We start from the raw sequence: 25508 nt of genomic DNA on the forward strand, positions 1-25508 counted from the left end.
TCTATGTGTATGTGTCTTCTTTGTGTAATATCCTTAGTCAAGAATGATAAATTAAAATCATTATAAACCCAACCTGCTTAGATTATTCCGGTTGTTTAGTCTTTCTCTTGTTTTCTCTCTTTTTATTTTTATTTTTTTTATTTTTTATTTCGTGTAAGCCTAAATGCATGTACGTGTGTATTATGCGTGTAGGATGTTTTCTCTTCCCCTTTGCGTGTGTGTAAGTGTTCGTGTCGACTCCTTCGTAAAATTAGAATCATCCTGTACGAGTTATGTAATAATACTTGTCTGTTACCTCAAAAAACTGGAAACCTAAGGACAGTCGTCTTTCTAGACCTAATGATATATTTTAATAAATCGTTATCGACTATCCTTCAAATATTCTCGATCCTCGTCTAATCGCCTAACACGTTTAATTAATCCTCAATCCTATTATTCATAGTTCGTACTTATCTTTTCATTATTCGAACGCGCATCATTTTATTCATTTTCATTCCTTTCTTCTCCATCATTTTCTTTATTTTGTTACCAAACCTATCTTACTATATATATATATAGTAAGTAATGTCTCTCTTTTACTCATAAATGCTATCCTTTTATACAATCTAGCTCCTATTATAGGCGATCGAACGCAGGACGTGAAAGGACGAAGGATTATCTTGAAATTCGTTCGCATAATCGATACTCTTGTCTCGAAAAGGATTATTTTCTCTCTCTCTCTCTCTCTCTCTATTTTCGTCCTTCCTACCAACGACGATCGTCCTTTCTCTCTTTCTCTCCTTTTCTCTCTCTTTCTTCCCTTAACAGTATTGTATCTCTCGATTATCTTACAAATAATATATATCTAACAATTTTAGTGTTTCATCTTAGATTGCTTTACTTGATCACCCCTTACGACTCACGTTGAGAGAACTCACCCAAAACGATCGTTAAAAGCTTTCAACACTACATGAACAAGAAGTGAAAGCTTAGACAAGCAAATTCTTTCTATCTTTCCTTTTTTTCTTTTTTTCTTTCTTTCTTGTCCAAGAGCTACAGGTTGACGAATCGAAAAGGGTGAGTTTTCCTTTTACCCTAAAGATCGTTTTACCTTACTATTTTTATCGATAATATTATGTTTGCTTATTTATTTATTTTTTTCTTCTTCTTCTTCTTTCATTATTCTTTTATAACTTTCTTTTAGACGTACGATAATTAGGTTTTTTTCTTTTTCTTCTGTTATTCATATAATTCTTTCTCTCTTTCTCTTTCTCTCACATTCAATTTCACTTTCACTCACATCAGTGTGTACTACCTATCTGATCAATTTACGGCTTCACGATATAGTTTAATATGTATATGCACACACCACTTTTACAACACAATCGCACGACTCACTCTCTCTCTCTCTCTCTCTCTCTCACGCAATTCTGAATTTTATTTTTAAATATTTTTAATTCTTTATTTTTTAGCCAACGAAAATTATTTTCTGTTTCTTTTTTTCTTCTTCTTCTTCTTTTCGAGTTCCCATTACTTTTTTCATTTTTCTTTTTCACAATAATCGTAAAGAATTTTTTTTTACATTTCGATCATCTCGAATAGTATCATCGAACACTCAATTTAATCGTGGCAAGATTGTTCGTCTTCCGTTAGCGTGATATTCTTTCTCTCTTTCTTTCAAAAACTTTCTCATACTCACTTCGAAAAATTACCCTTAAACCTTAAGTCATAATACTATTCAATACTTGAAGCTCATAATAAGTACATACTTCGAAGATTAGATTATCAATTATTGTATTTTAATTCTTACGTTTCTACGATTTTTACCGTACACTTTTTTGAAACACAAGAGCGCCGCACACATTCTTTCATAAAACATGTATTTGCGATTTTATCGTTTTCTTTCCTTTCTTTTTATTCTTTTTGGAATCGAAAAATTTTCTAAACGAATCGATCCTTTCGATTGATTCTTAGATACGATCTATATATTTTATTTTTTCTTATTTTTTTTTCTTTTTTTTTCTTTTTTTTTCTTTTTAAATCATACTCAGCATTCATACGACGAGTCTGATAGGTACAAAAGGTAAGTCATCGAACCTGAATGGCAGTGCTTCGATGACCTCTGTACAAGGGATTTAATATATATATATAAAGAAAAGGGAAAGAAAACGAAAGAAAATAGGGAAATGAGAGATAGATTACGACAATGATTGAAACGTACGTTCGATCTATCGTCTTCTTCTTTTCTTTTTTTTTTTAAATAATAATAAAAACGCAAGAAATAAATTATACCAAAAAAAAAAAAAACGAGAATGATTCTACTTTTTCTTTTTTTCTTAATCTCTCAACGTAAATACAAATAATGTTCACTTTAGTTTTATTGGAACCTCCCGAGTAGAAATGTAAATTAAAGATAAAATATAGCTTTGTTTTTTGCAGAATTTATTTTTACGAGAAAAATCGAAATTTATAGAAGAGAAAGGTGTCATGACCTCCCTGTTATCGATCATTTTCTTTTTATTTTTTTTCATCTCAAGTTCAATAATCGTCCTCGAGGAAAATACAAGAGAAAAAAAAAATATACGTTCAAGAATATTAGACATTAGATAATTTAAAAAATAATCTACTACTTTACGATGCATTTTAATCAGAGATAAAACGTGTTTGGCTTTTTTTTCTATTTTTTTCAAGTTTTATTAGCCGATTTCATAAAACTGCGTTCCATTCATTATGATATAAATATAGAAGGTACTATTTTTTCTAAACGATCGAAATATTTTCTGCTATTAATAATAATAATAATAATACATTTAAAAATTAATACATATCAAAAAGTACGCAATTGAAATTACAAGAAAATAATATAAAATAATATAAAATAAGAAAATAAACAATAGGCTAAGGAAACAAATAATGCAATAGAGAGAAACATTTTAATTACTAAGCAAGAAGCGTTCCCGTATTTTACGTCATAAAATCTACATTTTATTATTATTATTTTTATTTTTATTTTGTTGTTGTTGTTGTTGCTTCATTTTTTAAAACCTACGTAAAACGTTCACATTCGCGTTTCATAAATTTTTTTGTCCTATATTTACATAACTTACGCGTACGCGATTTTCTTTCTTCTTTTCAAGTATGGAGCTTGCTTGGAACAAGAAGGAAGAGTAGGAGGGAGGGAGGGAGGGAGGCAGGGAGGAAGGTAAATACCTCGAACCTAGGAAGGAAAGGGTTGGTAAAAAGAAGGCAGCTGAAAGAAAAGTTACACTTCCGATTATAGGAGTGACCTTTTTCTAGCGATTAGTTTCTTTTTTTTTTTTATTTTTTATAGCACCGTGACGATAAGAAACTGCATGGACCACCTTTTTTGTCTCTCTTTTACTTACATACTTATTTTTGTGAACGACAATGGAAAATACAAAAAAAAAAATTTATAGCATAGATCCATTTTGTTTTTTTTTTTGCCCCACAAATGTTTTTTCTTTCGAGTATATCACAGATTGACAAAATTTTTGTCCCCAATAAGAATTATTCGTTTTTTTTTCTTTTTTTTTCATTTTTTCTTTTCGTACGAGGTTACCAGATCGTCGTAAATTTCTCCTTACTACTTTTCTTTAGCTTTTATTAATCAAACATCATTACAAGAGAGATCATTCCAATAAATAATCCAATTCAAATCGTCTAGGCGCGAGCCCTCCTCCCATTTGTCCGTGTCATATTTTTTTCCTAACGTATATATATATATATACACACCTATGTGTATGTGTATATATATAATACGTTTAATAAGTACGCGAGTGTCTCCCTCTCTTTTTTATTTTATATTTTTTACTATATATATATACTTGCTCTATGCCATGTATATGTAATATGTATGAGTGTGTAGGGTGTGTTGAGGGGTTGGTGGTGTGTATCTATTTACAGCGAAGCGATTACAAAAATTGTCGCGAAGAGGAACGAGAGATTCATTACGGCCTATATCATCGATCGTCGTGAAATATATTTCATTCGCGAATATGTATATATATATGCTTACATATATATGTATTAAAGGTGGACACATGTATACGTATGTACATAATAACGCGCGATCGCATATTGCGAAACGAGAGGGAAAAAAATTACGGGCACATCGAATCGAACTGTTAATAATAATAATAATAGTATTAAAAATAAAAATAATAATAATAATAATACTTATAATAATTTTAATAATAATGTGGTAAAGAGAGAAAAAAAGAAGGAAAAATGTTAACGATTTTCGAGTTAGTTTACGCAGATAGAAAAAAAGAGAAAGGAATAAAGTTAAAAGGATTCTTTATCTCTATCTCTCTCTTTCTCTCTCTCTCCTTCCCTTCCTCCCACCCTTTTTCTCTTCTTATTGCGCGCGCGTGTATATCGGAGTATTTATATGTTCGACAATCAAGTATCTTCACCTAAACGAAGAAACTCAATAAATCGATAATTTCCGAGGATCAGTAGCAAGCTAAGAACGAAACTACAGATGCTGATGTTAGTTGTGTTGCTGTTGCCACTTCCTCTCGTTCCCGTGTTGTTATTAGTCGCTGGACCAATGCGACCCCCCTCATCTCGTGTCATCGTCAGCACGCTCTGATATTCGTAATCTCGGCTCGATGTGGGCTCCTCAAACGAACTGGTCTATCAGACCAAAGGTGTTCCGTATACTTCGTTCGTATGAAGATTCTGATTGCTATCGTTCTGGCATGAAACGCATTGCTGAAACAGGGTAAAAAAAAGGGGCCGATTCCTTAAAAGATTGTTTCTTTCTTTCTTTATGATGCACAACTTTAAAACGAATCCTTTATTTTTGTAATATTTTTATAGAAGAGACACGCGCACGCTAGATGAATAATGTTTTATGTTAAATATCATAGTTGATAGGAATATCAAATTTTTTTAATCCTTTGACTGTTACGGACGTATATATACGTTTGACAAAAGTTACCAGCGTGGATTATACGTGTTTGTCAATATGAATGTAAAATAATGTTAATGTTGGTTTGCGTATTGAATGAAAATTATATGAAGATAGAAAAATTGTAATTATTAGAATCTAGTTGATAATATCAATCAACACAAACAGAGTCGCAGTAATAATAAACTATTCCATCTTTACAAAACACTTCGGGTAAAAGTATTAAGCACTTAATGGGTTAAATTAATAAAGAAATAATAAAAGTGAAGTTAGACACTCACCGCTTGTCTTCGTTCCCAACTCTTCATTGCTGTCTTGTATTTTTCGAACTCGTGACACCAGTTAGAATAAATCTTCTGATAATCGTTAGACTTGGCCGGTGCTGAACATCTGTGAGCGTCTACGGTAATATTGTATGAGCAAAGTAGTGCACCACCAAGCCAACAATCGTATCTACCAGCATCCTGCTCGTTCACACCAACGATAACCAAACCTTTCTCCGAAGTCTCAATGAACTTGTCACCACCGACACCGTACTTGTAAGCTATCTGATAGCGGCCCTTTTCTTTACTATAATGGTACCATCTTACTTCCTGATTAGCCAAAACTTCTGGCATTTTAACGAAACAACCGAGATGGACTGATTGACCCCACGTAACTACGAGCTTTCGTTTACCAACGCTACTATCGCATACGTCAGCCGTGGTGTTCGATACGTCTTGGAGTAATCTGAGAAAACAAAATTGGAAAAAAAAAAAAAAGAAAAACAAAATAATTTTTTTTACACTTTCCAAAAAGATTTTCTTTTTCTTTTCTTAAATAAATTGAATTTCAAACTTTGCAAGAACAAAAATTATTCAATTGATTTACAATGCTAGAAAATATTTTACGTCAAATGTTAGAACAATCACGTTGGAATAATTTAATAAAAAAATAAATAAGAAGTTTGCATAAAAATTTGAGATCAAGAATGTATATATAAACGACTGATCGATTATTAAAAGTTAAAAATGCATAGATAAATATTTAAAAATTATCGATGCTCGTACAATAATTCAATTTATTATAAACGTACCCTGGTTCGTAGGGCTTGCAGGTATTGCTGTCCTTGTCCCAACCGCAATAGGGATCGTGAACGCAGCGCAAGCAATTGTCGTATCGTCGTGTACACATTACAAGATCGATCTGCTTTATTCGATGATCCGATGCGACGTAAAGTGCTTTATGTTCTTTAGAAATTTCCATCGCCTGAATCGGTTCTCCTGGGGTAACATCGAACACATCCAAGAGAATCGATTGTGACTCACCGTTGTTGTCGATCCATTGAACGACCTTATGAACCCGACCGTCACCTGTAACAAGCGTGTTTAAAACTTATTTTTAAAATTTTATTTCAATATTTTAAGGAAATCGTAAATCAGTTTTCTTAGAAACGTTATTAAATATTGCACATTTAAGTGATCGACATTAATAATTTAATAATTGATCGAGATTTTGTGTAAACCATCTTTTGGGGAATTATTTTATGGTAGTATATTTTCACATATTAAATTGATTGATATTTTTATTAAATTAATTCATTCAAAAATAAACTACGTCTTGAAAATTGTATTTTGTTTTATATTAGTAAGATGGTCGATATTTTCTGTCGGTAGATACAAAAGCAACTAAAAAGAAAAAAAAAAAAAGAAAAAAGAAAAAGTTTAAGCTGCAATTGGATTAAAATGATAAGAATTATTAGAAAATTAAAAGCGAACGGATTAAAACGGTTCTTGAATTAATAATTTATTAATATAAAAGTTCGATATTTTGTGTCAACCTATATTTACCGTATAACGATCAATAATTAAGATAAAATGACACGATTAAGATAAAAGTGCTAGGAGAAGAAAAGGAAAAAATACGAGCTTTATATACCGTTAACTCTTCTCGATAAATAAAAAATAGTCATAAATTAAATCGCGTTAAAGTTAATTATTTTCATACGACCGTATCTCCGACATATACGAGATACGTTTTATCGCTCAATCGTTAATACCGCAAATACACGCAACTAACGAGACGCGTCAAAGCTTCGGCCGCAGATTTATTAATGAAATTTCTACGAGATTTGAAAATAAATTGATAAGTAGAAACGCGAAATTACCAACGATAAAACAACACTCTCGAATTATTTTAAGTCGTTACAATAAAAAAAAAAAAAAAATAGAATAGATTGATATTTCCATAAATTGAATCTTATCGTAAACGAAAAAAAAAAACAACAAAATTCGTTTGATTTTAAACGCGATTTTACAATAAAATATGATATTTTATATTTGGAACGATAACGTTTCCTATCTCGGCGTTAATAATTTGATAAGAAAAAGTTCGTTCCTCTTATTTCTCCTTCATTGCTTATCGATTAGCTTTATTCCGTGTATTGCTTTGTGATAAAAAGAGAATCCTCTCACGCTTCATCGGAATATCGATGAAACGAGGAAGAAAAGAAAGAAACCGAGAAAGAGGTAGTACAAAGATAAAAAAGTAAAAGGAAAAGGAAAAAAAAAACAAAGGTAGTATCTTGTGCTACATAAGATGAGAAAAGGGAAAAAAGCACTCACTGGATCCAGCGTAGTAGACCGTGTAATCCAAATCAATGCCGACAAAGTCAATACGAAGTTTATCGACGACTAGTCGCGTTAGCATGACGTCACGCTTGTAAAAGACCGGTTTTTCGTTCTCATGGGAAATAGCAGAGTCCATCAATGGATGAGATCTTATAAAATTGAGGACGGTATCCGGTAAGGATTCTGTATCGTTCACACACTGTCCTGGACGTGGTTCTGGTACTTTATTTGATAATACTGGCAACCATGCGCTGCTACTCGTAGCCTGTTCTTTAAATTTCCCACGGAAAGCTTCCTGTATTGAATCGATGTGAAAGGAACAAATTGCTGAACCCATCAGACCGTTTGTCGAGGTCGTGAACGTTCCATAAAAATGCGTATCGTCGCCTGGTACTTTGTAGATGCTCTCTGGAATCATAGAAACACAATCGATATTTTTCAATATCATTTATTTAGATATTATATAAATAAATATATAAAAATACTTTTTTAAATACGAAATTTAATATATGTAGATTTGATTTGATTTATTTAAATACAGGATATCGAATATTTGTTTCTAATGAAAAATATAATAATAAAGAGTGTGCCGTTTATTTTAATATTATATAATATATATAAATTATCATTGAAACGACGGATATATAATTTTCAAACTTTCGAATAATGTTTTATTTTTATTACGATATAACAGGATTGTTATGTATTTAAATGTCGATTTAAAATTATTTTTATAAAAAATATGTACGTATATGAATTTAATAAATTGATTACTTACGAATCTCGTTAAAATAGAACGGAAATTCGCCTGGTATTGAGCAGTTCAATCTGGCTTTTAGATAAGTCACCCAATTCTGGGACAGTATCTTTTTTCCACCGGTGTCTCTTTTACAAACTCTGGCCACGCGTGAATACACGCTTTTACCACAATTTATGTACTCTACCGCAGTCTCGCGGAAAAAGAAGAACACGTAGCTGCCGATGTCGTACGACCCAACGAAGTTTGGTTCTGAAAAATAAAATTAGAGAGAAACGTTGTATTAATAAAAAAGAAAAAACAAAAAGAAGTTCTAAAAGTAATCTTTAGAAAAAAGAAATGTAAAACAAACAAAATTAAGTAATTAGTACAATAGAATACGTAATTAGTACAGTAAATCAGAAAAATTGTGTAAAAAAGAAGAAGAAAAAAAGAAAAGAAATAAAGACAAGGAAATATTCTTAACAAAACAATAAAGATAATTTTAAACGTTGCATTCTGCGTTCATTGCTTTAACTCGTAAACTCGTTCGAAAGAAAAGGAAAGAAAAAAAGGAAAAAAAATAGAGAAAGTAAAAGAAGATGGTATAAAATTATAGCTCGACATAGATAGACTTGTACTTGGGTACTTGGAATAAATTCGAGAAAAAGGGTCGATACGACGAGTGTGAAAATTGTAAAATTGACGTTCCAAGTATTCTACCAAGTAACAGCGGGTTAACTTAACGGGAGAAGGAACGAAGAGAGGAGAGCTTTTCTTTTCTCAACGATGAGAAAGAAAAAGAAAAATAGTAAAAGGAAAGCAAAATGGGATGGGATGGGATGGGATTGGGGAAAGAGAAAGAAGAAAGCTAAGGACTTTCGTAGTTTTCATTTAACACTGGCCGGAGCCTCGGGCAACGCGCGGCTTAACGCAAGTTTAATGAGCATCCACTTGTCGTTTTACGATTCTACAGTCGTAAAACCGTTTAACGGTTCACTCGTTACGAGCATCGGAGTGCTAATAATTCCTTGAATTCAGACATTCTACCCAAAAAATCGAAAACCCAACTACTACTAAGAGGTACACACATAAGAAAACAATGCAAGGAAAGTAAAACTTATTCTATTTGACATTTAAAGAAAAGAAAAAAAAAACAATATATAATTAACCTCCATTCTAATTCGTTCAAAAGGATAATCTTTCTCTCTTTCTACAAATCTGTTTCTCGTCGAATTATTTTGGTTTAAATTATATCATCTACCTTTTTGCTATCTTTTTCGCGATCATCTAGAAATGAAGACTGAAAATGAAATCTGAAAATGAAATTTCGAGTTCGGTGTAGTACGGCAGTCGGTGTGGAAAAGGATTGGTAGAAAAGAGAAATAATACAGAAAGAAGAAAAAAGAAAGAAAAAGAGAGATATATATATATATATAAAACTTGTAAACTTCATGAAACCGGTCCCTCGGGTGATTTCAGTATTCCTTCTCTCTTTCTCTCTCTCTCTTTGTACGAAATCGAGAGCAACATTTTCTCGCGGAAAATGTTCCTTTTTCTATCCTCTTTCTACCCCGTTTCTCCTTCGTCGGCAACTGTGTTTCCCATTTGCAGTGGAATAGGTACGACACTAGTCAGACGCGCACGAATCGTTTCTCTCAATGAAAACTGAACACAGCCGTTTCTCTCTCTCTCTCTCTCTCTCTCTCTCTCTCTCTCTCTCTTTTTCCGTGATTTTCCGTAGTTTTCTTTTATACACACTTTCTCTCTCTCTCTCTCTTTTTTTTTTTATTCTCCAAAACCTTTCACGCATTTGATACGTCAAAGTTCCGGCATCGGATGCGTGTCAGACAATCGATTTAATCGCTGAACTGTGTGTGTGTGTGAGAGAGAGAGAGAGAGAGAGATATTGCAAACCTTTCCTACAAACTATCTTTTACAATACACTTCGTGTTCTTGTTTCCCCGTAGCATAATGTTAAACCGACAGAATGAACGAGAGAAGGATAGAGAAAGAAAGAAAACAAAAAGAAAATAAGAGAGAGAGAGATAGAGAGAGAGACAGAAAAAGAAAAGGTTTGTACCAGGGCCAAGAGTGATTTAAACGCAGAAAACATCCCATCCAGCCAACCACAAGCCCAACCAACCCGTCATTTTCCTCCGCCTACGAAAGCACGCGTTTATTTTGTATAAAGCAGGCGTTTGTGTCTACGATAAATAAACACATGGTGTATTATATACTCAAAGGGAATAATTAATTCATCCACCCGGAGAGAGAGAGAGAGAGAGAGAGAGAGAGAGAGAGAGAGAGAAAGTACCCTTTTTTCTATTGGAAATGATTATTGTTCTTCTACGCGTCAAAAACAAATTTCACATTTGTGCGTACAGATGCTTAACTTTTTAATTATTACTTCATTCATAATTATTAACATTCCTTATTTCATAATGACGATAATACGTATGAATATATTCAATACTATGTACGTGTGTGTTGGATAAACAATCTAAAGCGTTAAACGAAGAAACGTTCGTTACTTTTATAAACACATTTCTTTAATCGACAATAAAAAAAGGCAGCCAGCCAGCCAGGCAGCCAGTCAACCAGCCATTCTTGTGCTCAAATAATTTGCATAATTTCGATCATAAAAAAAAAGGTATAGAATACATAACTGTAGGTAGTAGACTAGCCGAAGTGCATCGACCTTAAATCTTAACGAGCATGATGGAATAGGTTTAACTAAACTAGTTTGAAGGTTTAAGAAAGAGAGAGATAAATAGAGGAAGAGAGAGAGAGAAAGAGAAGCAAACGTACGAGTATAATATTCAAGAAGGAGGAAGTAGTTACGCGATATCGTTGAAAGCTCGTTTCGCATGCGCAAGGACGCGTGAAAGTGGACGCTCGTCGGTCAGTTATTCAGGGCTTGTTAAGGACTCTCGTGACGTTCTCTTCCTTTATCGTATCCCTTAGGTCCTATCTCTTTCTCTCTCTATCTTGTTTTTGCTCTCTTGCTCTCGCACCACTGATCGTATATCCATTTCAACTTTGTATCGTTTGCCGACTAATTCTAAACAACTTTTCAAAAAGCGAAGACAATGGGGGTGTACAACACCATTGCGAATTTCTCTTAACGACATGTTACGCTTCTATTCGAATTACTAACCAGTTAATTAATAACAAAATGATTCATTGGTATAAACTTTACAACACATAGTGAAACTTATAATACAACTAATTCCCTAAATGTTAGAATAATTAGTGAATTGAATATTACGAATGATTTGAAACAGAATAGATCGTGATATATTGTATTATGAGTTTTTAATTAAAAGATAACGTGTAAGTTTTAATTGTATACATTGTAAATGATTTACATACGATAAACAATCAGCACGTTATATTGTAACGTATGATAATATACAACAATTAATTTAGTGATAGTAAACCAATTGGACATAGCAAATGATCAATCGATCGGAGAGTAAATATCTCGAACGCACTGTTCCTCATTAGACATGAGATGGGCGTACAGAGAGATACTACCTATTCCTCGATTGCTAATACGTAGATCTTTGATTATATAATATAATATAACTTATGTAATTGTTAATAACAAACTGTTGATTGCATAAATTTATATATTATATATGTATTATTTAATATAGATTATTAGATATATTATCTAACGTTAGTCGATAAAAAATTAATAATAAAAATTGTTTATAACAATTTGTTCATAAAAAATCATCGCATGCATTTATTTATGTGTATAGTCACAAATTATTTGACATTAATTGAAGAAAAATATTGAAAGTAAACATTTCGTTTAAAAAGATTGTTTATAAAAAATTCTTAATTTTTATAAATAATTTAATGAAAAAACATAGGGAAACGTATGATTTAATATGGTGTTTGTTTCGAGTATCTACGAATATCGGTTCATGAGATATTTCAATTTAAAAAATCTGACACACTGATCTATACAAATAATTTCATTGAAAAATTCTGTCTACACGCTGACCTATATAAATTCTTGGAATTTACGCAAGCGAGTCAGTCAGCTGACCAGCGTAAACACTTTTTCTTTCTACTACGAGCACGTGTGTGGTGCTAACAAAAAATTATGAATGGTAATCGTACGAAGATAATATCTTCGGAACGAAAAGACGTAGAAACATGAAACCAACATCATTTTAAAGGAAAAACCATCTTCTTTTTAATCAAGTATAAAAATACTATCGATATAATAGAATTAAGTTCGTCGATTTTTCGATAGATATCTCATATACATACGAATGAATGTATACATTTCAAAAGTAATCTATAACATATCGAAATCAAATTTATTATTGTAATATTAATGATTACTGATATACATAGGAACAAGTTAACTCGAAATAAGACAACTATTGTTCGATAATATATCTATAATCTTTAAATGAAATATAAAAAAAATGAAATTTAGTCGACACCTTCTTCTTAAAACTTAAAAAATAAAGCAAGAGATATACCCTACTACTAATTCCTTCATTAAAGTCAGGGAGAGAAGAAAGTTATTACGTTGGGAAATATCAGGCGCAAATTTTCTCTTGTTGCCATCGTAGACGCGAGTAAATACATAGGGACATACATATACAAGGTCAAAGAAGTGAAGAGAAGAGAAGAGAAGTGGAAAGAGAAGATGAGAGGGGAAGAGAATTTCGAAGATGCGAATTCATTCGTCTCAAGGTTCCTTTCCCTCCCCGTTGCTTCTTACCACTCTTCCTTCTTCTCTACCACCCCACCCCACTCTACCCCAACCTCTTTTACTCACCCACTCTTACTCTTGCGTTTAATCAACGCCTCTGTTAATAGACAAACTCGATGCGGAGAATGGCTCTTGATAGCGAGCGCGTAGTCTGTATAGGGTTGGAAAGTGAAAGAGAGAGAGAGAGAGAGAGAGAGAGAGAGAGAGAGGAGGAGGGGAAAAAGCGGGCCGTCCTCAAATTAAACGACGAAACAAATGGCTAATCATGCATCCCGTAGGGGGGTAGTACGAAAGATACAAAGTGGAGCCGCACCAACTACCACCTTTCACCTCTTACACTCTACGATTCGAGGCTGTCGGGTCGAGAAGAGGTCGAGTGGTGGCACGCTTCTCGCTCACGAGAAAAACAGAGATAGAAAGGAAAGGAGAAGGAGAGAGGGAGAGAGAGAGAAGAGACGGAAGAAGAGTACCCTCTTGAGAAATATAAGGCAACTACTTTCATGCTAGTATTTCCAACAACTACCACTACCTGTGCAATGCTCGACATCCCTTGCTACTATTTCGCGCATACGAGAGAAAAAGAGAGAAAGAGAGAGAGAAAGTAGAATATGTTTCGTGAAATCAGAGTAAGCTCGACGTTAATTAATTGAAGTAAGGTAAGTATAGATACGTGTTAGTTGTTATATTTGAATTCTTTTAAGAATAAAATTCTCACGAATATATTGAATAAACTTATTTTAAATACATTAAAAATATTTATATATATATTAATTATTTAATTTATTAAGTACAATATAACGATCTGCCACATAATTTGTGTAGAGATAAATTTATTACACGGGCAAATAGAAAACAATTAAGAAGATAAATAATTAAAAAAACAAAAGAATACTTGGAAACAATTAAGTTAGGGAACGAAAAGGGAAAGAAGAAATGGTATTACAGCGTTAAGTTATACGAGGGTTATATAGAACAGGGTGTTATTTCGTTACTATGTATACTCTCTTTTCTTTTACTTATTCCCTCTCTCTCTCTCTCTCTCTCTCTCTCTCTATCTCTTTCACGTTCGATAGTTCACTCGAAGGTTTCCAAAGCATCCCCCTCCGGCGTGAGTAACGTTTCTCACCCTCTCTCGTAACTATCGGTGGTCTCGGGTCTTTCCACGTGCTGCTGCTAGTATTCGAAGAGGCTGTCGCGAGTTGTTCACGAGGAAGAAGCTACCTACCATCGGCCTTGGAAAATGGAAAGACTGAACGGAAGATGGGAGGGAGGAAGGGTGATGGTGCAACGAAGGGAAAGGGGAAAAGCTTCCCAACACGCGAGGGGCTTTACGCCGCGATCGTTTAAGCCCTGAAAACGTGTCCCTCGAAATACGAAAGGCTTTTGCTACTTCAAAGTACTCCTTCTTCGCTTTTCCGACCTTGTCTACTTATTCTCTCTCTCTTTCACTCACTCACTCTCTTTCTCTTTCTCTTTCTCTTTCTTTCTTTCTCTTTCCTGGTTCTCTTCGAGTAAACTCACCCCAAACTTTGGAGCTTTTTAGACGATGTTCACCATCTCATTTTATATATATATCTCTGTCTCTCTCTCTCTATCTTCTCCCTTTCTCTTTCAAGCCTGTCAAAACTCCGTTCTAAGTCTAATGGAAATTTCATTGTCGCGAATGCACCTCGTAATTGTAGGCTCTCCCCGTCTCTAACTTGCGTCCTTTGTGTCAATATTAGAAGGAACTACGAACGGGGTAGAGGGTTTTGACGCTTCTGCCTTCCCTCCCTTTTCTCTTTCTCTTTCTCTTTCTCTTTCTCTTTCTCTCTCTCTCTCTCGCGCTATCTTTCTTAAGATTATCCTTAGTTAATAGAAAGTATTCTACTCGCAATAGATAATTATTATGGTAAAACGAGTTCACATTGTACTTTTAAACGCTTTCCGATAATAATTATTCTTTATTTTTACGTTGTTCGCCGTTTCGCGATCGATCTTTTTAATAGGATTTTATTTAATAATTTTTTTATCTAATAGATAAGTATTTCGTTGAAAAATTTGCCCTTATAATATTATTAATAATAAAACTATCGATATAATAATAAACTCGATGAAGAATCATTCCAACGTTACTATTTTTCTTCTTTTATATTTTGTTCTTAATAAATATATAGATATGAATATGGATATAGGTTACAAAATTTTATAAATGAAAATAAAAAAAGATAATGTACTACTACTTACTGTCGAGCCATTTGGAGTCATATTTTAGGGTCCTCTTGAAGCTGAAGGCTTTTCGTCCGGTCGTCAAATTGTAAAGATCCGTACGAAAGATGACGGTATCGGCTTTAGTGAATTCGGCATTTGTGCCGGAATAAAGAGCCGGCAATTCACCGGGATTGCCCTTTTCTACCCAAACTGCCGTTGAATTGTCAGCAGGATCGTAAGGGCACTTTGCTATACCCATCCCAACCCCGGGAACGAACTCGTGTCGTGGTAAATGCGTTAGATTGCTCTGAAAACGAAAACGGAAATTGAATTCGATGGTATGTAGTAACAACACAGAGACAGAAAGCATATTATAATATTCTATTAGCCATTTTGCAATTATATATATCCATTGGGTGTAATATACTGCTTAATGAATGTAAATTGGAACAGGCATAATGCGATGGTGCACATATTCATTGTATACCCAATGGAAGCAGACATTTCTATTATTACATTAATTACATATTGTGTGTTTAGAAAATAAAATATTTTATATTTCTTTGTGTTCCCTTTTTTTTCTTCTTTTTAATTTTAATTTTGTCAATTTAAAAATTGATATTATGAAAATAATTCAATATAAATAAGAAGCAAATTATAAATTAGCGATATATAATATATGATAGTAAATATACTCACATAAATCACCCAATCCTTTGGCGAGTGTGCATTCGTGCCGCACGTATAGAGTCGATTGCCATCTCCCATAGGTTGTATCACTCTTATATGGTTACGACAGTCGAAATGCTGTAAAGTAGAGGAGAAGAAGGAAATTGAATTTTTCGTTCAATGACAGAAACGATGACGAAGGCCTTACCACGGAAAAAGGGATTTTAATATGTTGCTGATTTTCGCGTTTTTCTTTTCCTTCTTTTTTTTTTTTTTTTATTACGAGATAAAGACTTTTTAAAAAAACATTTTACTCGAAGATAAAGAGAGAAAGGGGTAAAAAGAAAAAAGAAAAAAAAAAAAGGAATGAGAGAAATGCCTGTAAAAAGCCTCCTTAGATTCTTTTTACGCTTATTCAAAGATGTACATATATATATATACATATATTTATATATATATTACTCTCTTTCTTTCTCTTTTACACACGCGGTCGATCACGTCGGTCGCGTATTTTGCAGCCAATCGGTAGAGAAAATAAATTGGCTTTGTCGTCACGTACAGAATATTTGCGTGGACCTTACACCTCGGCTATGCATACACGATGAATATAAATGAAGCTCAGTTAAACGTCCGCCTTCAATGTTATAAAAGAGAAAAAGAGAAAAAGAGAAAAGCAGAAGAGAAGTGCACCTCTGTGATATGCGAACGATTTAGGAATGAAAAACACGATCGACTAGGAAAAATCTTTCTTACCTTCCTCTATCCTTGAATATTTCTTTTTTACTCTCTTTTTCTCTTTCTATCTCTCTCTCTCTTACTTCTTTTTTTTTTAATTTAAATATATTTGAAATGAAAAGAACGCGACAATGTTATAATATTATGAATGCTATGCGCGTTACTGTTAAATTTATTCTTACTTTATATATATTACAATATTTTATAATAACTATAAAGAGAATAATATTCATTTAAATGTGTAATACGAAAATTAATATTATATTTATTAAGACCAAGTTGGCTTTTCTATTGTTCGTATAAAAAGTTCCGAATAATTTAGGAAAATTAAGCATAATTAATAGAGATATTTTTATTCAATTATACTTACTTCGGATTTACCCTTTGACACACAATTAGCAACATTACTTGGTTCTAAATTGAGGGCATCTCTCTGGAACAAAAAAGTAACGAAAAAATTTATATTAATATACACATTCGCATGGGGATAAAAATATAATATAATTAATAAGCATACTGTTCTAATTGTTTATATTTGTCTCTCATTCATCATATTATACAAAAAATACATCATATACACGCGTGAAAAGTTCATCTCGTTATTCGTTTCGTCTTTCATTCAGCTAACAAGACAACAGTAGTAGCGACGAACCCTTTTTCCAAAGGGTCCCAGTTTTCTTTTTTTTTTCCTTTTCTCACCCACTCAAAAAACTCACAAGCTTACAACTTCGAAGAGGTGACAAGAAGAGCGAGTGCATTCTTCACATTTTGCAGGCGCGAGCAAGTGGATGCTCTCACGTTAGATAACTACCATCTCCGAGTTACATATCTCGGAATATATGAATTATAGTAGAATAAGGTCAAACGTTCAACGATTCGTGAAGAAAAGAAAAGAAAAAAGAACAAATTTTCTATAAACAAACATTTCACTATCTATCTAATTAATATAATTATACAAATAATTAATAAATATAATATAATTGTGATATTTATGATAAAATTATTTGTAAAGAAAATGATTGTAAATTTCACAAGAAAAAAAACAACATAGAAGAGAAATATCGTTGCATCACCATCACCACTACCACTCAACCTATCACGAACCACCACTACTACCACCACTAGCTCGGACACCTTCTTCCTGACACACAAAGCATTTCGTGTTGGGTACCGGATCGCGGGTACGATTCGGAACAGGAAGTGGTTCGTTTGCACGGTCAATCGTCCGAAACGCGTTAGCCTTAACGATCGATCTCCTGCGGACGTCGCGTGCCACTCCCGTGCACTCTGTCACGAGCAGAAACGCCGACGATCCTTGAAATTGTACCCCCTTGTACCCTCTATACCTCCTGTACCAGTATCACCTACTACTCTCTGCCTCCTTCATTCAACGACCAAAGGCTCGACCCAAAAACGACCAAAAGACGAAGAGACTGGAAAACCAAGTTGACCGGTGACTTTGATGTACATCTTTTTCCTTTCTTTCTTTTCCTACGTTTCTTTTCTTCTTCTTTTTTCCTTTTTCCTATTCGAGATACGAGTGACGTACTCGTACAGTTAGAGAAATTAAAGTGCATTTGTAGAATGGTTGAAACACGGTTACGATACTACGACTAGAATATAAGTAAGTAGTGTCAAATAATTTTGATTAAAATAACAAAATTGATATATATAAATATTGTATTATTGTCGTAAAATCAATTCAAGAAAAAGCAATAATACTAAATGCAACATTTTCATTTTGTGTTTGCTATTAAATTATTTGAATTTATTTGTTAATGAACAAAATATGAAAGACGTTTACTTTTTATATACATATAATAAATCGTTTTCCGGATACGTATATTTAATGATTTCAAAATAAAGCTACTTCGTAACATATAGCTTTCCAGCCGAAGCTGGTGCGAAACGCTACGCCGGGCACGTTAATAATAACTGTCGCAAGGGATTTCGACGAGTCTCGTAGTTAAGATAATCTTCTTAAGGAAACTACGTACTCGGTGACTACAATTACTCTTGAAATACCAGCACCACCACCACTACCAACACTACCACCATATACAAAGCAACGAGTCGAACGGAGCTTTCGCTACCGAGTAACGTGCAGTATAACGGCAAGCAAAAGAAGGAAGAAGGGAAATAGGGAAGAAGAATACTCTCACCTTCTCTCCCTCTTCCATCTCTTTCTCACTCTAGAATCTTCCTAAACCATTTCCATGTCGCAAAACGACTAGACGAAGTAGTAGAGCATTATAGTTACACCTTACGTTTCTCCTATCGAATCTAACCCTCACACCTTTCTCTTTCTTACCCTACCCATCCCCCTACTCCCCTTCTCTATCTTTCTTACCATCTATCTATATACGTTTATTTCTATGGAACTCTGAGTAGTAGGACTTAACGAAATTAGTTCCTTTGAACTATCTCAACCTTGTTTCGAGTCATCCAGTTTACATCTTAAATATTCACTCCCTTAGACTACCTTTTACCAACTTCTGAATTTTATACGTAAAGTAGTAAACTAATTAAGCAAAAAAAAAAGAAACAGAAAAATAATCTCGTGATTGTACCTTATGAAAATTCCATTCGGTTTATAATTAAATTCAATTAAATAGATCAACCTATTTGGGTAGAATTGACTTGTGTGTATGCGCACACGTGTGTATACGTGATAGGTACACATTATGCGTATTAAATACAACGGCGTAGGTGCATTAAAGGCATGTCGATACTATTTGTCTCACCTATTTTCTTGTACAGATAGAAGAGCCGATAATTAAAAGCTAAGAGTCATCTCAACACGCGTTACCTGTAAGCCTTCTCTCTCTCTCTCTCTCTATTTGTCTCGTTTCGTGTGGCTCGTTATACTAATCATTGCCTATCCGCTCGTGAGTTAGAGATGGAGATAGTTTCGAATAGGGGATGATGATAGCGAGTACCGGATCATAAGGGGGGATGTAAACGGTAGAAATGGCCGTAGCATGCGTTGCCTAGGATGGAAAACCAGATGCTTTTCCATCTAACGACTTTAGCTTATATAACGATGCAGTTACATCGGTGTAGCAGTTACACAGGTTAAACCATAAACGTAACATCGTCCTAACGAAAATAGAAGAAAACTCATAACATGAAAATTTACGGTGCTTACTTTAAGATTATTTCTAATGAAATATCATATACGAATTTGTATACGAAACTGTTACAAATTTTGCGATTATATTTGTATGTAAATAAAAGAAAGAAGAAAAAAAAAACTATACATGAAAAATAAGTTTTATTAAATCTGAGATAAGTTGTAAACACAAGATTAAGTTGAATTATTATTTAATTAAAGTGCGAACACACAGTAGGGGAGATTTTGATTGGTACTTAAAGGACGATTCGAACCTGGATTAAAAAGAAAGAAAGAAAAGGATAGATAAATTTGAGCAAGATTGGATTGAGTAATACAAGCAAAAGTAAAAGCAACAACGTCTTCTAGTTTCTGGTTTCGATTGAAACGACGAATAAGACGTAGGAAGTCTGGCGAGATGGTAGAATACGAGACGACAGAAATAGGGGGATGAGTAGATAGGTTGGTAGGTGGATGGATAGGTGGGTGGGTGGAAAGGAGAAGGCGAATCCGCGGAAACTGAATTCCCTGAGAGTTTAGGATAGGGCACCTACCCGTCGGTGCAAGGACGGGAAGATATTTCTGTTTAATAGTCGACGTACCGTGCCGGTAATGGAAGTCGAGGCGTTTGCATGCCGGGAGGCACGCCGGGGCTGTAAAGTTAATGGCGTCGTAGGCGACACGATAAAATGATGCACCAAGTTTCACCGACAATATTATTGCTGGTACCTGGTTCGTGGTGTCTTACAATCCCATTCTATCTATCTCTTCATTTTCTTTTTTTTTTTTTTTTTTTTTTTGGTTACTTCATTTCTTAATCTAATACGTACGTAAAAGAAAAAAATTCATGGTTGATTACGTTGTGTGAATGATTTTGAATTGATTCGTTTCAAAATTATTATTATCGAATTTCGTTGTTTCGAAAATAATTATTTCGATAATCATTTGAAGCGTTATTTTGTCATCGATATCGTTTCGCATATGAAGAATTATTAACGAACTGTGATATATAAGAATCGTGAAATTTTTTAACACGATTGTGTCTGATACTTGATGACATATTATACCCAGCTATCCGTTTACGAAGAACTAAATGAAAAGAAGTAGTGCAGTCTTTAATCACAAACGATTTGAAATTAAGGTCTCTCTTTTTCACTTTGTTCAGCTAGATCGTTAGTTAAGTTCTTTTTGTTGGGAGAAGTAAAATCATCTCGAAAACGATGCGAACGGAATTAAAAGCTACGACAACAGACAGATGCTTCGAGTTACCAATTCACTCTCTCTTTCTCTCTCTCTCTCTCTCTCTCTCTCTCTCTCTCTCTCTCTCTCTCTTCATCATTTTTCTTTCCTTCTTTACTTTCGTGTACTTATTTCATCGTACACTTATTTTATCGAGTATCGATTACTACCCACCCAAGTGGTATTAAAGAAACTCTTCTCCCGTTTTTCGTTATTATTTATTTTAATCATGTCAAGCAAACGTTCGTTTTATACAGGAAATGCTTGAAAGAAAGAAAAAAAAAATAAGAATAAATAACTTATCTGAAACACTTCATTATAATATTCCCGATCGTAAAAATAGGAAACGATAAAATGTATAAATGTAATAATTCAACCCATAAGTAGAGTAAGTTGTAATAGAGTATTTTCCTAAAGAAAATCTCACTCTTCTTTGACTCTCTCTTTCTCTCTCGTAGAGTTGGTAGTAGAAGTTAGAAGGGTTGGTTGGGAGAAGAGAAGAGAAGGTTGAGAATGCAAGAAAGGCGGCCTGATTACGGTTTGAGCAAGCGTCGTTGGCATCAGTGCAATCCTCTGGCAGTAGCAAGAGCACCGGGCGTCCAGGTGTAATCACTACTCCAACAAGCACCGTGTCCCACTTCAGATGCTTTATGCTCTTCCTCTCTGGATCAGTTGAGTTTCCCTCTCTAACTCTCTCTCACTCTCTATCTCTTTACTCCGTTGGTCTCCATTCGCCCTATTCAAGGGGTTGCAAGGCAGTAAGACGGGTGGTAGAGGGTGGCTTTAGACTTTCGGCATCCGGGCCGGGTTGATTAAGCTTCTGGTGAAGGTGATGATGTTGCGAGTAGAAAGAGATAGATAGATAGAGAGAGAGAGAGCTCAGTGGTTGTCATCTCGTCACTAGTTTCTAACAAATCCGTTCGTTTGTTCTTCTTTCCCTTTCTTTAATCTTGTCTCTGTTTCTCTTTCTCACGACAGTATTCTCTCGGTATATTTAATAATCATCAGAGTCAGAGAGAAGACCCGTTCTAACAATTTCTCTACTTGTTTGTTCTTTTCACATGTTAAGAATATCTTAGGTGCAGAATTATTAGCTCTTTTATCGTTCCATCTTGCAACGAGGAACTTGAAAATATAAAGAGAGAAAAGTTTTGATCATTTTTGGAAATCCGTTTTCTTCTCGTCGAGCAGCAAAAACTTATTGTTGGATGAGGAAAAAGACAGGGGAGAAGATTTTAGAAGTTTAAAAAGAATATAAGAGACGATCCTATGTATGTATATGTACATATATGTATAGTATATATATATATACATGGCCCTTGTACAATTTACAGTGTTAAAATATTGAAGAAGGAAAAAGTAAGGTCATCCCAAGGGTATCGACACCCCCTAACCGCCGGCAGTCGAGAACTCTAACAGTAGATGTGAGATGCCTTTGAAATATTCACGAATCAGAGAAGGCGCCCATTGCGGTTCTTTTTATCTCATGAAATAGTTAAGCGAGAAAGTGTGTGTGAGAGAGAGAGAGAGAGAGAGAGAGAGAGAGAGAGAGAGAAAGAGAGAGAGGCATTCGCAAAACGATAAGCAGACCGCTGCTACTGACTCGGCTTGACTTTTGTTCATTCCCTCTTCCCCATATTTATTTCCTTATCCATTTCATTCTAAAACGATTCGTTTTAAAAGGATAAAAGAATATTTAATAAAATATACTACGGAAATCTATTCGCCGATATGGATGATAATTATTGATCGATAATAATAATAATAATAATAATAATAATAATGATAGATAATTACATTCGCAATTTTATTTTTCTAGACGGATATCAAAACAGTAAAATTATTCTAATAATAAATACAAAAACGTATAGCGATATACAATTTGTTATTTATATTCGTGCGATTAAAAATGTTAAATGCAAATGTCCATAAAAAATATAAGATATTAAAAGAAATATATAAATCTAATCTTCAGTCTGGTCTGACAGTGGATCGGCGGTAGTGAAAATGTCAGTTTGGTATGCATAAAATTTTCGCAAACGGGCCCCGACGTTTCTGCTGGAACGAAAAGTGCCTTTCGTTGTCGATCGACGCCGTAAGTCACTTTTTCCTAATGGAACCCGTCGCAGCTCACCCTTTTCCCCTTTCTCTTCTTGTTCGTCTATCATGTATGGTATATATAGATATATATAGATATATATCAATCTATATAGTGTGTGTATGGGAGCGAGAAAGAGAGAAAAAGTACGTTTTGTTCGGGATTCAATCTGCATTCGCTATTGATTCCAATCCGATATGGTGGATTTCAATTTTTGTGATTTACTCCTTACAACGTAGTCTGTAGCAGCTCGTCGTCCTCGTGGAAAAGGGCCATTTGTTTTCTCTCTCTCTCTTTCTCTTGATCTTTTTCTTTTTTTTTCCTTCAATGCGTCTCGCCGATGCGTCAACGTCCATCGATCAAAGATGACTTCCTACTGTCCACGAACGCTATTGGTAGTCCGTGTTCGTTTGTTCCAACGAGAACTCGTCATTCCCTTTTCTCTTTCTTTCCTTCATCTATACATTTTGTTCTTCCATCTCTTTCCTTCTCGTATATCCGGAAATGCAGATACTATAACGATGTATTTCTCTCTCTCTCACTCTCACTCTTGATATCAATGACGTTGTTTCTCTTTTATCACATTTTATATAGATACCAACCTACCCACGTATATTTTTTGTTCATTCATAAGATCGATTCTCGTCTTCGGTTCAGACAGATCATTTCTGTATCTGTCTCTTCCCTGCTTTGGAATTTTCTTTTGTGAAATCGATCGGGACTCGTTCAACGAGAAAAGTCATTCGTATCAATTACCAAGAGCCAATGAGAGAGAAGTTTTAGTAACGACCAAAGTTTCATGAAACGATGGAAGACTTCTTCCTCTTTCTTCTTCTTCTTTCTTTTTTTCTAATTTCGTTCTTCTTCTTCTTCTTTTATACTTCTTACTACCTCATCTTTCGGGAAGATAACAAATCGTTGATTTGATTTCTGCAATAACAGAATCGCGCAAGGTACCCTATGTGAGCTTTGTTAAATTTTCCGGAAATCCTTTCAAGGCTAACTTGTATCACGCTTTAACTGCGCGGAAAGTCGTAATTGAGTAACGTTAAATTGGAATTTATGAAACATGAAAAAGAAACGAAGGGAGAAAAGGAAAGCATATTACTTTTCGTTTCGTCGATAGATGAGGGATACTTCTTCTTACTTTGATTATTAAAACCAAATACTCTTGGGGGATCGGAAGATTGAAAGTTCGGAAGGAGCGATTTATCGAATCATGTGGAATGTAACTTAGTAAAAAGTTACTTACTAAATGTTCTAGTTATTTTACCAATTACCTTTAAACGACTAAACTAATTACGTAACACTTACTTGATAGTAGTAGTAAATATGAAAATTCCTAGCTTAATATAATAAATAAAATAATGTTTAATTAGATTGTTCTTTAATTTTATCGTTAAATCAAACGATCGTAATGTCGTCTTGATTTATTTTTTATTATTTTCCTTATAAACGTTATTATATCGCAACCGTTAGATCTATGTTTACGAAAAGAAGACAGACAAAAAAGTATATATAAAAAGAAAAATGAAATACATTCGAGGAATAGAAGATGATATCGAATACCGATAAACGCAATCGATGACGCGAGGAGGGTATGTATATTTCCAACGAACGATGTCTGCGATCAGGTTGACTAAAATATTAAAACGCGATACGGACTATTCTCTTTTTCCCCTACGAATATTCTTTTCTAAGAAGAACGTGTGTACCTCAAACGATATCATTGACCGTTTTATAAAACACACACGTGCACGGTATATATTTATCATCGAATACTCTGGGATCGCTCAATATACACCAAATTTTTTTATTATACTATCTAATACAGAAAATGTATACACATATATATTATACAAGTTTATTAGCAAACAAATTTTGTAATAATCAATTTAAAAAAGAAATTATATTCGTGCGTTTAATGTGCTGAAACTTTACTTTGATATTCCATAATGGATTGTTTTTGTAAAATTTACTTTGGAAATACTTATAAAAAAAAAACACAACACATGAATATAATATAACACAGACGATATATAATATAAATAAAAATTATTAGATATATAATTAGAATTAGAATGTGTGTATATATGTGTGTGATTATAATAATTAAATGTAAAAAGAATTAAAACGGATCGTTGATTAAAAAGGGTGATATCGTATGGTAAGGGTAGACGTCGTACGCAGTACCCGTTTACCCTTCCTTTTTTTTCTCTCTCTCCCTCTCGTGATTTTACGCGACGTCGACAAGAACGAACGGACGGACGAACGTCGAAAAGTAGGAAGGGTGAGGAAGGAAAGGATGATGGCGGAGAGGTTGTATGGCTATTTAAACACTTTTGCCATAAATTCGCGCGAAAGAGTCCTTGAGTCTCGTTCGCGCCACGCGATACTCGAATATTCGTCTCTTTTCCTCTTTATTTCTCTCTCTCTCTCTCTCTCTCTCTCTTTTTCTCCC

General features: G+C 34.0%; 1 protein-coding gene across 3 annotated transcripts in view; it reads right to left on the reverse strand.

Moving 5' to 3' along the window:
- Positions 1-1521: 1521 nt before the first annotated feature.
- Positions 1522-25508, reverse strand: part of LOC106784047 (semaphorin-2A) — a 322341-nt gene continuing 298354 nt past the window's right edge. For all 3 annotated transcript variants that reach the window (XM_014743144.1, XM_014743146.1, XM_014743145.1), the window contains 8 exons: positions 16969-17031; positions 15894-16001; positions 15231-15501; positions 8303-8533; positions 7519-7932; positions 5991-6267; positions 5197-5644; positions 1522-4716 (listed from right to left, as the gene is read on the reverse strand). In XM_014743144.1, the coding sequence (XP_014598630.1) occupies positions 4642-4716; positions 5197-5644; positions 5991-6267; positions 7519-7932; positions 8303-8533; positions 15231-15501; positions 15894-16001; positions 16969-17031 (1887 nt within the window). In that variant the 3' untranslated portion in view covers positions 1522-4641. The remainder of the gene's footprint in view (positions 4717-5196; positions 5645-5990; positions 6268-7518; positions 7933-8302; positions 8534-15230; positions 15502-15893; positions 16002-16968; positions 17032-25508) is intronic.

This window comes from Polistes canadensis, unplaced genomic scaffold (genome assembly GCF_001313835.1).
Source record: "Polistes canadensis isolate GaletaPanama2010 unplaced genomic scaffold, ASM131383v1 scaffold_29, whole genome shotgun sequence".
NCBI lineage: Eukaryota > Metazoa > Arthropoda > Insecta > Hymenoptera > Vespidae > Polistes > Polistes canadensis.